This window comes from Equus quagga, chromosome 2 (assembly GCF_021613505.1).
Source record: "Equus quagga isolate Etosha38 chromosome 2, UCLA_HA_Equagga_1.0, whole genome shotgun sequence".
Lineage (NCBI taxonomy): Eukaryota > Metazoa > Chordata > Mammalia > Perissodactyla > Equidae > Equus > Equus quagga.
This window is the reverse complement of record NC_060268.1, coordinates 92,154,487-92,169,185: the sequence shown is the minus strand read 5'-3', so window position 1 is coordinate 92,169,185 and position 14,699 is coordinate 92,154,487. Positions and strand designations below refer to the sequence as shown.

At 42.7% G+C, this 14,699-nt stretch overlaps 1 protein-coding gene across 1 annotated transcript in view; it reads right to left on the bottom strand.

Annotated features, from left to right (window-relative positions):
* TICRR (TOPBP1 interacting checkpoint and replication regulator) overlaps positions 1-13,843 on the bottom strand; it is a 37,011-nt gene extending 23,168 nt beyond the window's left edge. Inside the window, exons 1-7 of the mRNA XM_046650171.1 lie at positions 13,181-13,843; positions 11,538-11,817; positions 9,886-10,121; positions 8,050-8,284; positions 6,666-6,795; positions 3,125-3,264; positions 2,111-2,329 (exon numbers count right to left, since the gene is read on the bottom strand). Of these exons, the coding sequence (XP_046506127.1) occupies positions 2,111-2,329; positions 3,125-3,264; positions 6,666-6,795; positions 8,050-8,284; positions 9,886-10,121; positions 11,538-11,817; positions 13,181-13,843 (1,903 nt within the window). The remainder of the gene's footprint in view (positions 1-2,110; positions 2,330-3,124; positions 3,265-6,665; positions 6,796-8,049; positions 8,285-9,885; positions 10,122-11,537; positions 11,818-13,180) is intronic.
* Between the last annotated feature and the right edge of the window lie 856 nt (positions 13,844-14,699).

Here is a 14,699-nt window from a genome sequence, read left to right as displayed (position 1 = left end):
ACTCCCTTATATTATGTATGTTAGAAAATATTTAGAACTGAGTATCAGTGAAAATGGAATATAGCAAACTTGTATAATGCAGTTAAATTTGTATTTAAAGGAAAAGTTACAGACTTAAATTATCTTTTAAAGACAAAAAATTAAAAACCAAATAGCTAAGGGTTCAACACAAGAAATAACACAAGAGAGCAAATGCAAAAAATAAAGGATAAAATAAAGATAACATAAATGAATAAAATAGGGAAAAAACCCAAAAGATCAACAGAAACAAAGACAATTCTTTGAAAAGCCAATAAAACAGAGAAATCTATATCAAGATCAAGCAATTAAAAAAAGAAGAGAGAAAGACAAAAATAAACAATATTAGAGATGAAAAAATAGGGGAAGGCCCCATGGCTAAATAGTTAAGTTTGCGCACTCCACTTTGGTGGCCCAGGGTTTTGCCAGTTGGGATCCTGGGCACAGACATGGCACCACTCATCAGGCCATGCTGAGGCGGTGTCCCACATAGCAGAGCCTGAAGGACCTACAACTAGAATATACAGCTATGTACTGGGAGGCTTTGGGGAGACGGAAAAAAAAGAGATTAGTAACAGATATTAGCTCAGGTGCCAATCTTTAAAAACAAAGAAATGAAAAAATAGAGCAGAATTTCAATTACTATTAAGAGGTATACGGTCGAGGTTCATTTTTTTCCATTTTTTGTCCTGTTGTTCCAGCACCATTTGTTGAAAAGATTATCCTTTTCCCATTGAACTACTGGAGCAACTTTGTCAAAAATCAATTTACCATTGTTGTGCAGGAACATTTCTGGAAATAATCTAGTCCCGAAACTGTTAATATCGCATCGTCTTGAGTACATACTGTTATTTTTGCTCTCTCTTAGATGTATCATCCACATTCTTCTACCTTTACTAGCTCATTAAAGATGCTGTCTCACTCAAACTGATTATCATCTATGGATCTAGTACTCCACAGGAAAAAAATCGTTAAAGGAGCAGAAAACTTTCACTCTAGAATTTTTAAAGGAACTCAAAGATGACATCATGCAACTTTTGCCCAAAGTTCATAACCCATTGTCACCAGTCATCCCATAGGACTGGCACTGTCAGTGTGAGCTAAGAATGTACCCCCAAAATAAGAGACTTACTGTAATTCAATCTATTTTCAAAAAAGAAAAGAGAACAAATAGGAAAATAAAAGCTACTGGATGAAATAATTCTGCCCAACTTTGAAAGATCTCAATAACCTCACCCTAGATTACTCACAAACACTTCCCCTTTATTCATAAATGCATAAAACTTCTTTAACCACTCATCCTACGGCCAGGCCCTGGCTCCTCCTCTTTGTGACTTTGCTTATGCCAGTCCCCCATCTAGCACACTGTTTTACCTTTCTGCCATCTGGACTCTGCTCATTCTTTTTTTTTTAGGCCAGGTTTGAATTTATTTATTTATTTGTTATTTTATTGAGGTCATAACAGTTTATAACATTGTGAATTTCAGGTCTACATTTTATCAGTTTCTGCACAGATTGCATTGTGCCCACCACCAATAGTCCAATTTTTATCCATCATCATACATATGTGCCCCTTTACCCCTTTCACCCATCCCCCAACCCCCTTCCTCTCTGGTAACCACTAATCTGTTCTCTTGGTCCATGTGTTTGTTTACCTTCCACATATATAAACTAGGCTCATTCTTCAGAGTCTAACCTGGGCTCCACTGACTGGCTCCTTAGAAGTCTCCCCAGCCTTTTCCAGCCCAAGACTGACCTCTTTTGTGATGCTTAGTATGTTTTTAACTCCCAAATGAGCAAGCGTTTTCTCTTGTAAACTCTCGGCTCTCTTATGTATTAGTTTTTTACTTCATTATATATATTACATATATATCAATATATATGTGTTCTTATTATTATCTTTGTTGCTGGATCATAAATCTAAGAAGAGGACATTATCTTCTTTTTATTGTATTCCCCATAACATACTTTTGGGCATGCAGATATTCAATAAGTGTTCATTGAGGGATATGATTAAAATTTATAAAAATATGAGGGTATAAAAGAGTAAACATAGAATTAGACACCAAAATGCTATGGAATTGAGGAATACCTTTAGGTTTGGAACTTCTTAGTGTCCTTCCTCTGTTTTCCAATTTGTCTGCTGTTCTTCCCCCAGCTGTCTTTTGGATCCCTTTCTCCCCAGCTGCGTCTGGACTGCCATCTGGATGTAACTTCTGAGCCTTCACGTTCAGCCTCGCAACATTCAGCATCTTTAAGGAACGGCACATGGTGTTCATCTTCTGTCTCACTGGAGTACGAGGGACGCCTCCTATCAAAATGACATGGGAAGAAACGTAAAACAACTTTTACTTCTATAGACTCAAGAACTACTTTAACTCAAATACAATATTCTGTGAAAGAATAGTGAAAAGAAGTATATCCTTCAGAATGAGCTGAATTAGGCAGTTCTTAAGTCTCCTTCTACCTACAACAAGGGTAGAAAGAGAGCTCTTCTTTTAACTGAAATCTAGGAACTAAACATGTCAATGTTATTAGATGATTTTTACATAAGACAAATGCCAAACAGACTCATTTTGGTGTTCCCAATGTCAGAGTTGTCATATAACTCTTCTGAAAGACAATTCAGCAGTCTGCATTAAGAACTACTTTTTTGCACTTTTTGATATGGTAACTTGCTCCTGGAAACTTACGCTAAGGAAATCACTCAGAGAATAAATCATATGCATGATGTATTATTTACAATGCTAAAAACTGAAAACAATCTAAATGTTCAACAAAGTAAGAATTTTGTAAATTTTGTTAAGCGATGAGGTGGAACAGTAACTAAAAAAGCAAGGTAGCAGATGAATAAATATTTTTAAGCAGCAAACAAAGCTGTATTTAAATTTATAACTAAAGATGAAAATGGTTCATTCATTAAGAAGGTAGGATTGTGATTTTTTTTATCAGTATTGTAATAATGTAGTTATTTTCACATCTGAAATATAAGAATTTGTCCTTCTTTATTCAGTTACCATTTCAAGCTCATTTTAGGGCATGCCAATCTTTTAAAACATACAGTCTCAAAAGACTGCCTTAAGACACAGCATTTCCATGTGCATACGTTTCTTTTTGCTCTCGTCCTGATTGGACACAGTGGATTCTTCACGAGACTTTGTCTGGTAGAGCTCGGAGAGGCAACGTGTTAATTCACTTTCAGTTTTGGAAGACTCTTCCTTATTAGACGAGGCAGCCTGTAGTAACCTGTGAACAAGTCAAGATGTCTAGTATAAAGATGAAATTCTGATTTTTCAAAATGCTTTAAAACAAACAAAACTCATTATCCTTTTAAAAGCTAATCAAAAGATGTACCCACAAGATGCCTTTAAAAATATATTTTCTCAGGGCAGCCGGGTTGCGTAGTGGTTAAGCTCACACACGTTCCCCTTCTGCCCCAGAGCTCACGGGCTGGGACCCCAGGCAGACCCACACACCACTCAGCAAGCCATGCTGCGGTGGCGTCCACACAGAAAAGAGAGGAAGAGTGGCATAGATGTTCGTTCAGTGACAATCTTCCTCAGGCAAAAAGAGAAAGACTGGCAAGGGATGTTATCTCAGGGCCAATCTTCCTCACCCCCAAAAATATACATATATATTTACTCAGGAAGGAAAATGTTTTTCCTCTCATTTATAATTTGAAAAAACTCAGAGACAGAAGCTACCTGTTCAAAAAACTACTAATCATTACATACAGTGTTGACTTTTATTAAAAAGATTCTTCATGTCCTAGGGTACTTGCCTAATTACAGCAACTATTTCACTACTGGGCTTCCACAGTTGTTTTTCACTCAGTGTCTATATATTTTAACAAAATGATATGCAAAAATGATGTAATACAGTGTAGTAAGTATCACAAGGACTTCTGAATAATTCTTTCACATTGTAGCAAACTAATTTGGGATTGACGGGAAGAGGAGGAAATGGGGCAGGGGGACATTAGTCATTAAATGCTTTTCTACCTAGAGCTAAATGTCAGTCACTAAGGTAATTACAAAAATGGCACAACTTTCAAAATGTATTATTTGTATTTCACTCTCTCCCATTATCTGATATCTGATTTAAAAGTGGGAGAAGGTTATGGTGACATTACTTGAATCTGCTGGGGCTGTCAGGGTCACACATGCAGCAGGTCTGAAGCAGACTAATTTTCCCTAAATGTGCTAGTGTGTCCTTTAACAGGTGGAGGGCTTGCCATTTTAAAAAAAACTTACGAACCTTTCGAATACACAGAATATTAGAGAAAGCATTATTAAATAGACAAGTATGTACCTCCCACCAAGATTAAATACTTGTTGACAGTTTGCCATGTCTGCTTCAGATCTTTTTTTTAACGAAATTAAGCATTATAGACACAGAGAAAGCCCCACCTAATCTTTTCTCATCCCTTCCTCCCAGAGGTATTCTTAGGTTTGTGTGTATTTTATTTATAGAGACATACATACGTAACGAAACTAACATCAATTACTATCTTATACGTTGTAAATTTTACATAAATATCATACAATACCATCTTTCGCAATTTTCTGTTTGTACTCAACATATTTTCATGTGCATATAACTACTCTAGTTTATTCAGCTTTACTGAATGTATACCGAGTTTAATCTATATACAATATTCTATTGTATAACTATACCACCGTTAATTTATCCATTTCCCTGCTGAGGGGTATCTACTTCTTTCCACTTTTTCACTGTAAATGACTGGCAATGAACATTCTAGTATAGTTCCCCTTGTGTTTGTGCAAAAATTTATTTAATAGACACTAGAAGTGGAATTGCTGGGTGTCATAAAGAGCATGTAAAGTTTCTGCTTTACTAGGAATACAAATTGTTCTCTAAAATGGTTGTAACTATTTACACTTCTATCATCCGAAGTGTTCTCATTTCCCTAAATTCAATTATCAGATTTGCTAGTTTCTGACAATCCAATAGGTATAAAACAGAATCTTGTGGGTTATTCCTATTGTGTGTTTTGTTTTTAAGATTGGCACCTGAGTTAACATCTGTTGCCAATCTTTTTTTTTTTCCTTCTCCCCAAAGCCCCCCAGTACACGGTTGTACATTCTAGTTGTAGGTCCTTCTGGCTGTGCTATGTGGGACGCCACCTCAGCATGGCTTGATGAGTGGTGCCATGTCCATGCCCAGGATCCAAACTGATGAAAGAAACCCCAGGCTGCTGAAGTGGAGCATGCGAACTTAACCACTCGGCCACAGGGCCAGCCCCTCTTATTGTGGTTTTAATTTCCATTTGCCTGAACTGAGTATCTTTCCAAATTACTGCTCTGTTGAATTTCCTCATGTGAATTGCTCATTCACATTCTTTGCCCAGTTTTCTATTGGATGACTTGTCTTTTTTTAAATTGATTTTTAGGAGCACTGTGCTAACTTGGACACTAATCCTTTGTTGGTTGCACAGATTACAGCTACCTGAGTCTAAGATAGTCTTTTTCACCATTCAGAAATTCTAAAATTCATTATAGTCATAGATGTTCCTTCGTGGTTTGAATTTTTTATGCCTTATTTAAGAAATCCATTCCTAGCCTCATCTCCTCTTGTTTTCCTTCTTACAATTTTGAAGTTTTGTTTTTCACATTCGGATTGTTAATTTATTAGGAATTTATCATTGTGTATGCTATAAAGTAGAAATCTAATCTCTATCTTTTTTCTTCTGGATAGCCAATTGTCACACCACCATTTATTGCTGTATTATGCAAGTTTGCTATTTTTCCTTTTTACTGAGTTGAATACTAAATATCTTCTGACATCCATAATATGAGAGCATTTTATTTTTGTTAATTAATTTCTTCCAATTTTTTTCTTGTGGCAAAATAAACATAACATCAATTTATCACCTTAACTACTTTTAAGTACATAGTTCAGTGGTATTAAGTATATTCATAATGTGCCACCATCACCTCCATCCATTTCCAGAACTCTTTTTATCTTCTAAGACTGAAACTCCATACCCATTAAATAATACTCTCCATTTGTACTTAGTTTTTAGTATTAATCGACTGTACCTAGAAAATATGGTCTGTTAAAAGAGAAAAACAGGGTCCGGCCTGGTGGTGCAGTGGTTAAGTTCGCACGTTCTGCTTCTCGGCGGTCCGGGTTCGCCAGTTCGGATCCCAGGTGAGGACATGGCACCGCTTGGCAAAAGCCATGCTGTGGCGGGCGTCCCATGTATAAAGTAGAGGAAGATGGGCATGGATGTTAGCTCAGGGCCAGTCTTCCTTAGCAAAAAGAGGAAGATTGGCAGTAGTTAGCTCAGGGCTAATCTTCCTCAAAAAAACAGGGGCCGTCCCATGGCCGAGTAGTTAAGTTCGTGTGCTCTGCTTCAGCGGCCCAGGGTTTCGCTGGTTCAGATCCTGGGCGCAGACGAGGCACCGCTCATGAAGCCATGCTTAGGCGGCGTCCCACACAGCACAACCAGAAGTACGCACAACTAGAACATACAACTATGTACTGGGGGGCTTTGGGGAGAAGAAGGAAAAAAAAGATTGGCAACAGATGTTAGCACAGATGCCAATCTTTAAAAGAAAAAACAACACATGCAGATAACTGAGAGCTGATTTCAATAAACTATCTAGAGAAATAAGTCTTACCAAAATGACTCCATCAAATTTGAACTGGCACCACTAAGGTTAGAATAAGAAAACCACTTCTCCATGACAGCCACACTCCAGGGAGCGGTTTGGCTGAGCTCCTGCTGGGCCCACTCCGGAACAGGAGGAGCTAGAGGGACAAAGGAGCACAGACGGGAGAGGAAGGAAAGGAAAAAAGGCATTAGAACCAAGGCAGAGAGTCCAAGCACCTGCTCCTCCCTTGGACTGACATTCTTCCAAAGGACATACAAAGTGGCACCATTAACAACATTCCTTCATCTGCACCACCAGCTCCAACCGGCCTATGTCATCTATGAAAAATACTACTCCAAAAACGTAAACACAGGCTTCCTCGCTGTGCCTCAACCACACCAGACACACACCTTCCCAGAGCCTTGGCACTCGCTGGTGCCTCTACCAGGAATGTTCTCTCCCCATCACTACCTTCAAGCCTTTGCTCAAACGTTACTTTTTCAACAAGGCCTATTTAAAATTGCACCCTCCCACTCCTTAACACTCTCCATTCCCTCCTGCTTTATTACCATAGCACTTCTCACTTTCAAATATACTATATAATTTCCTTGTTTAGTTTATTGTCTTATCTCCCCTGACTAGATGACAGGCTCACGAGAACAGAGACCTTTGTCTATTTTGTTCTCTGATGTATTCCCAGGACCTAGAAGAGGGCCTGACATATAGCAGGCCCTCAATAAATCTGTTGAATAAATGAATGAATGGAAGAAACATCAAATTGATTACATTTATAGCCACCTAGCATAAATAAGGTTTGTATTATATTAGTAACAATACAACAAATCAGAAGGTATAAAAAATCATGACAGTTTTACACACAGTCTTTATTAAATATATTAAAAACCAGGTTTCAAGGGCCAGCCTGGGGCACAGTGGTTAGGTTCGCACGTTTCGCTTCAGTGGCCCAGGGTTCACTGGTTTGGATCCCAGGTACAGACCTACAACACCGCTTGTCAAGCCATGTCGTGGCAGGCGTCCCACACACAAAGTAGAGGAAGATGGGCACAGATGTTAGCTCAGGGCCAGTCTTCCTCAGCAAAAAAAAAAAAAAAGAGTAGGCTAGGCAGCAGATGTTAGCTCATGACTAATCTTCCTCCAAAAAAACAAACCAGGTTTCATCTTACGACTTTAATTTCAAATTGGTTTCACAGAAGCTTTGGTTTCCTCAGAAGTGCTTAAAGACTTCTATAAATAACGATGATTTAAACTGCCTGAAGTATTGTAGCTTGCTTTTATCTGTTTTATAACATACTGGGGTTCTACTAAGAGCACAGTGAGAAAAAAGTTCTGATGCCAGAAGAGACTGTAAACCTCTGTCCAGTCTATGTTAGTTATTGATTCAGAAGCTTACCAGAAGTAGCAGGATCTTCAAGTGAATTGTGAATCTGACTGAATACTCCATCCACAACATCAGAAAAAAAGGAAGCTGTGTCCTGGGGGCTCTCTGCCACAACTGTTTGGAGAAAACGTCTTTGAAATTCAGCCTCCTCTGTGCGGAACACAGTGAGAATTGCAGCATTGGTAGAGAGGGGGGAAATAACTCCAGTGATGGGGGGCCAGCCTTCACCAGGGTCCACACTGGCAACCTAGAGAAGAAGTTCTAATTAGTTGAGAATAGCGTTGTCATATGCCTAAAGGAGAATGCAGCTTAGTAAAAAGACAGAATGACAGTTTACCTAACAATTACTAATATAAAAGAGAAAACTGTGGAAAAGACAGACTTGATGGGTATTAGGGCTAGAATTGAATTTACTGATCATATAGTCCTAATCCCTTAATTTACAAATAAGAAAAACCTAAAGTTACCAAGAATATTTACTAAGTACTTATTATGTGCTTATTATAACTCACTGAACCCTCACCACCACTCTGAGGGAAAAATGATTATTATCCCCATTCTACAGAGGGGGAATTGAGGCTGAGGAATAAGTAACCTGTTTAAGGTCACCCAGTTAGTACGATGCAGAAGCCCAATGTGTCTGACTTCAAAACCCATGGTGTTCACCATGAGGCAACACCACCACGTAAGAGATTTAGTCATGCGCTGCATAACAACATGTTGGTCAATGACAGACTGCACACACAATGGTGGTCCCATAAGATTAGTACCATGGAGCCTAGGTGTGCAGTAGGCTAGAGCAGCTGGGTTTGGATAAGTGCACTCTATGACGTTTACACAATGACAAAATTGCCTAACGATGCATTTCTCAGAACGTATGCCCATCATTAAGCGACGCATGACTGTACCCAGATCACACAGTGGGCAGCAGAGCTGAGACCTAATCCAGATCACCTGATACCCCGGCCCAGCGCTCTTTCCATCAGAGCAACAACTCTTACAATAATTTCTGTTCAGATGACTACCCAGTTTTTCTCTAGAACGTTTTGCGATGGGATCCAGAACATAGACACCTTCTGCAGTTACAAAGGCACAAGACAAAGTAAGGTGAGCAATGTGCTGGAAGTTTAAAAATAACCCTCACCTTTAAATCAAATCCGGGTTATCTGTGCGTTTCCTTTCAGAAGACACAATAGGACATTTAAAAAATAATGAGAAATCACCCATCCCTTCACCACCCAAACATAATCATTCCATTTGCCCCCCTGCGTTTTTTCCTATGTGAATATAATTTAACTTAATTGGATTCAAGATACATGCAATTTCATAAACTGTTTTTTCACTAATGAGCTTTGCTGTCACGATGCTATGATGAAGACAATGTTATCTGCAAAAACATATTAGTTTCACTGAGACTACACAGGCATACCTCAGGGACATTGAGGGTTCGGTTCCAGACCACTGCAATAAAGCAACTATCACAATAAAGCGAGTCTCATGAATTTTTGGGTTTCCTAGTGCATATAAAAGTTTTGTTTACACTGTACTGTAGTCTCTTAAGTGTGCAATAGCATTATATCTTTAAAAAAGTACATATTTTAATTAAAAAAATACTTTATTGCTTAAAAAATGCCAACCATCTGCTGAGCCTTCAGCGAGTCATAATCTTTTTGCTGGTGGAGGGTCTTGTAAAAAATGCAATTTCTGTGAGCACAATAAAGTGAAATGCAATCAAACAAGGTATGCCTGTAGCATGTAGGGCAGTGCTTGGCATTTCATAAGCGCACTTATTTCGCTTTACTAGTGTTTTATTGGACAAGAATAACTTAGCACGTAGACGATACCTACCAGGTATAACTCATCAGCAGCCAGCCTGCTCACCAGCTGCTGAAATAACACCCTCTGAGCTGATCTGTCCTCCAGACTGTGCAGCATCCAGCTATCAGTGCCCACGGTGCTGCTCATTGGGAGAAACCAGTGGGCCACTGTGCCTTTTAGAAAAATTCTGACTGGTTTCTGAAAATGTCTCTGATGCATGGCCAAGGGCTCTAGGATGACTGCCCATGTTTCTTGAATCTCTTTGCCTATTAGAAATAGAGAATATTAAAGTTCTAATATAAGAAATAGTTATTAAAAATAGATTTAACAGTAAGAAGAAAAGATTAAATTGTCCGTTGAGGTGCTAGTGCTGTCACTTAGCTCTCACCTCTTTCTATGGCCAACAGGCTAGCCCAGCAAGTTCACTCCGTTCAACGGGAAAAGCTGTATATGAACGGAATTACAAGGGCGTGACTCAATGTCAAAGTTCTCAATAATCATGACTTAGAAATAAGTATTCAAGCAACACTCACTCCTTACAAAAAAGAAGACTCTGGTTCTTAAATCCATAAAATACAGTGCATTGTGTCTTCTGAGGAGGTTAAACTCTAAAGACTGTGTATAATGAAACTGCTTAAAAAAAACTACTCTTGAAATGTCCTTAAACTGCACATAATGTATAACATAGTTTTATGCATAAATTCCTACATAGTTATTACTTCTGTAGGAGTATATAATGTGCTCAGAAATGAGATTCATTATATAGTGAATCACATGGTAAATCAAATTTATGAAGGTTCCAACATGCTGGCTCTTCCCAGTAACAAGCACCATTTTCAGCTTCTGTTGACTAATTTCTTATTTCTTCTCTTAGTCAATCATTGTTTCTCTGTGGTCTTCAGTTTATTAATCTCTTCTGTGAGGCAATGAAATCTTATTAGCTGAGGCACTTGAACAAAACTATCCTTCTTTTCAAACACTTAGGAAAGTCTCTAAAATCATTCACTTGTTCTTTTTATATGGCTGGCAGTTGTGCACCAGAGTTCAATCCTTTCTTGTGGTATTTCTGATTTTGCTTAGACATTTTTTTCTTGGTGAGGAAGATTGGCCCTGAGCTAACATCTGTGCCAATCTTCCTCTATTTTGTATATGGGTCACTGCTGCAGCATGGCTTCATGAGTGGTGTACGTCTGCACCTGGGATCTGAACTCAGGAACCCTGGGCCACTGAAGCGGGGCACGTGAACTTAACCATTATGCCACCCGGCTAGCCCTAGACATCTTTTAATTCTTTCAATTACAAGCATTAATTGAGTGCCTAGGCTGCTGGAAATTCTAAAGAAGTTAAAAGCATGGGTCTGGGGCCGGCCCAGTAGCACAGTGGTTAAGTGCACACGTTCCGCTTCTCAGCAGCCCGGGGTTCGCTGGATCAGATCCTGGGTGCAGACATGGCACCACTTAGCAAGCCATGCTGTGGTAGGTGTCCCACATAGAAAGTAGAGGAAGATGGGCACGGATGTTAGCTCAGGGCCAGCCTTCCTCAGCAAAAAGAGGAGGACTGGCAGCAGATGTTAGGTCAAGGCTAATCTTCCTCAAAAAAAAAAAAAAAAAAAAGCATGGGCCTACCTTGAAGAAATGAATGTACCTATGACCCAAAAACTCCCCAAAATATTATTTTCCTACCTTCGACAGGGAGAAATAACGTTCCTTCCATCGATGGAAATGAAGCTTCATACTCAGGAGAATTATAGAGCAAACAGTTTAAAGTGGAGTCAGCTGGCAGAGCTGAAATCCAGGAAGAGAGGTGAGGCGCACACAACAGCTTTCTTTCGCTGCTGGGCAGTGTCTCCCCAGCTTTAGTGACATCCTGGCTGAAAGTGTCGGCCGGCAAGATGGTGCCTCCTACGTGGTGGAGCAGTTCACACATTGTCCAGTACCCAAGGTGGTCTGGGGACTCCCACAACTAGAATAAAAATTACAAAGAACCTCAGGTTACTGTAAAGGAGGCACTCATAAGTGAAGCTAAGGGAAATCAGGAGAAAGGAAAGCTGGTACCTACATTAAAGGATCAAACCACACAATGAGCGTATTTCTTAACCCAATCACAAGTAATGCCAGCACCCCATTACTCTACAGCCCAAGAATATATTTACTACATAATATGCCTTCAAGAAAGTGTCCACTTAGTGAAAAGAGCACTTGGATCCTATTTTTTCGTCAAGGAATAGAAGTGATGCAAGTCGCTGGGGATAAATCATAAAATGTTAGAGTCAGAAGGAATATAAAACCAGGATACATGAGTAAAAATAATTCTGTCCTACACAACGCAACACAACACTAGCTGGGGATGATGGAACCATCGCTGATGTGCCCACCCCAGGGGACTATGGGGACCAAAGAGATCTTCCCAGTCCTCCCGTCATGCTCCTGCCAAAGCCCTTGTCATCTCTTGCCTGGACTCTTACTGTAGCTTCTGAAGTCTGTGTCCTGCCTCTAATCTTTCCCCTACGTGGCTCTAAGAAGCATCCTTCCAAATCACACATCTGCCTATCTGTTCATTCTGTCAATCTTACCTGTTTAATCTACCTTACCCCCTAAAAAGTACACTCCACGAGGGCTGACCCCCACATCCCCAGCACCTGATACAGCGCACAGTAGGCGCGCGACGTAGTGGCTTCTCAAGGAGTATCTGTTGACTAAATGGAGCGACAGGAGGAAAACGGTAAAAACACATCCTTGTCCCGGCACTTAACTGGAACAGGGACCGCATGGTCTCAAGAAAAACCCAAATCAGCCCTTTAGGACTGGAGGTACCTAAGAATTGATTCATTAGGTCAACGATTATCTACCCAACACGGACCATGTCCAGTACACATCTGGAGGAGATGCAGAGACGTCAGACCTGGTGCCCAGGTATCTGAGACGAGAGGGAAGACGAGAGATGGGCGCAGCTGGGACATCCTGGGGAAGGGGGACGTGCAGCACAGAGGGGACGAGACGCAGAGGTGGGGACGGGTGGCGGCCACCTGGGCAAAGCCTTCCAGGATGGAGAGGGTTAGGCCGGCACAGAAGGGGAGCCCCGCATTCCAGGCCCCCGATCGGCGCAGGACAAAAGGGGGCGGCTCCAGGATGTTGGCCCGGGGCCGCGCAGAGGCCAAGTCAAGCCTGGGTGAGAGCCCCCTGCCCGCGTGGACTCTGCAGGTGCCGGGCCCTGCGGATCTCGGCGTGTGCCGTCTGCTCGCGACCACAGGCCCTTCCCTCTGAAGGGATCCACACCGGTCCCGCTGGGGGTCTGGGGCCGCCGCTCGGGGTCCCTGCCAACCTACCTGCGGCCGCTCGGTGGTGTCCACCCAGTACAGGGTGACCCTGCGGGCGCCCATGACTTCCTGCAGCTTCCTGGGCAGCAGCTGCTCCAGGACCTGCGCGGGGGCGGGCGGCGGGCGCTGCGCCTGGGCCTCGCTGCCGGCCACGAACTGCAGCAGCTCCCTCCGCGAGTGCGGGCAGGGCGCCAGCAGGAAGACCCCGTGCGCGAAGCCCCCGAGCGCGCCCGCCGCCTCCCGGGCCTCGCCCTCCACGTCCAGCAGCCTCCTCCCGCGGCTGCGCAGCGCCGGCTTCGCGGGCGACGTGAGCTCGGGTCGGTCCCACTGGTAGTCCAGCAGCGCCTCGGTCAGGGCTCCGCGCGTGTGGGCGGCCCTGGGCGCCGGGCCCGGCAGGTGGCCGCCGGGGGCGCCGGCTGCGAGCCTGGCCTCCAGCGCCGCCTCGAAGTCCTCCCAGGAGCGCGCCCCCAGCTCGCGGAAGTCAGACGCGCGCGACGGCCGGCCCCGCGCCCCCTGCGAGTCGAAGAACTTGAAGGTCCAGCGGACCCTGGCCAGGCCGAACCGGCAGCTCAGGTGCGTGAGGAGGCGCAGGGCGGCCCGCCGGCCCGGGCTCCGGCCCGCGGCACCCCCCGCGGTGTCCAGCAGCAGCAGCACGTTGTGACAGCAGGCCATGGCGCCGCGCGCCGCCCTCCCCTAGGCCCGGGCTTCAGGGAGCCGGCGCCATTCACTGCTCCCCTCAGGGGCCCTGCTCGAAACGCTCCCGCGCTCTTCAAGAGCTGCTGCCATTGGCGGAGCCAACTCCCAAGGTCAGCTCCTATTGGTCGCTTGCCTTACGTGTGTTACGTGGGCAACTTCCATCCTTGACGCTGATTGGAAGGGCGGTGGAGCAAGCCCCTTCTTGATTGGTGGAGGGTGTGACTGTGGGCGGGGCGGTCTGCTCCGAGAGAAACTTGACATTCATTGGCCCGGGCCCTTGTTTTAAAATTTAAAGAGATGGTGCTTCGGGGGCGTGTCGTGAAGTTTCGCTTCTGGGAAGGAGGCTGGCGTTTGGGCGACTGTGCGCAGCCGTGAGTGCGGGCTGCAGGCAGAAGGGAATTTGGGATGGTTGAATCGAACTGGTTGGAAGCCACCCCAACCTTTCAGTGGAGTAAAATCTGATGGTGAAGGCTTTGATTTTCTGTCATTTAAGAAACAATTATTAAAAATCAAAAGTTAACTCCCTTTGCCCCACTAACTTATAGGAGTTTCTCTGAAGAAGGTAATCAGAGATCCAGATAAAAGTCGTATGTACGTTATAGAGTTTATTTGACTTGAGAAAAATTGGAAACAGCTTGAATGGGAAAGATTAATAAGGTATGGCACACCCCCGAGGGGAACATCGTGCAGCTTTTTAAAATAATGTTTTTATACGTAATGTTAGATGGGGAAAAAAGAGTGCAAAACAGCACATGCAGTGAGATCTCCGAATTTTCTATCTATATGTATATTTTTTTAATGTCAAGATAATACTGTGTACCGGAAGTCGTCT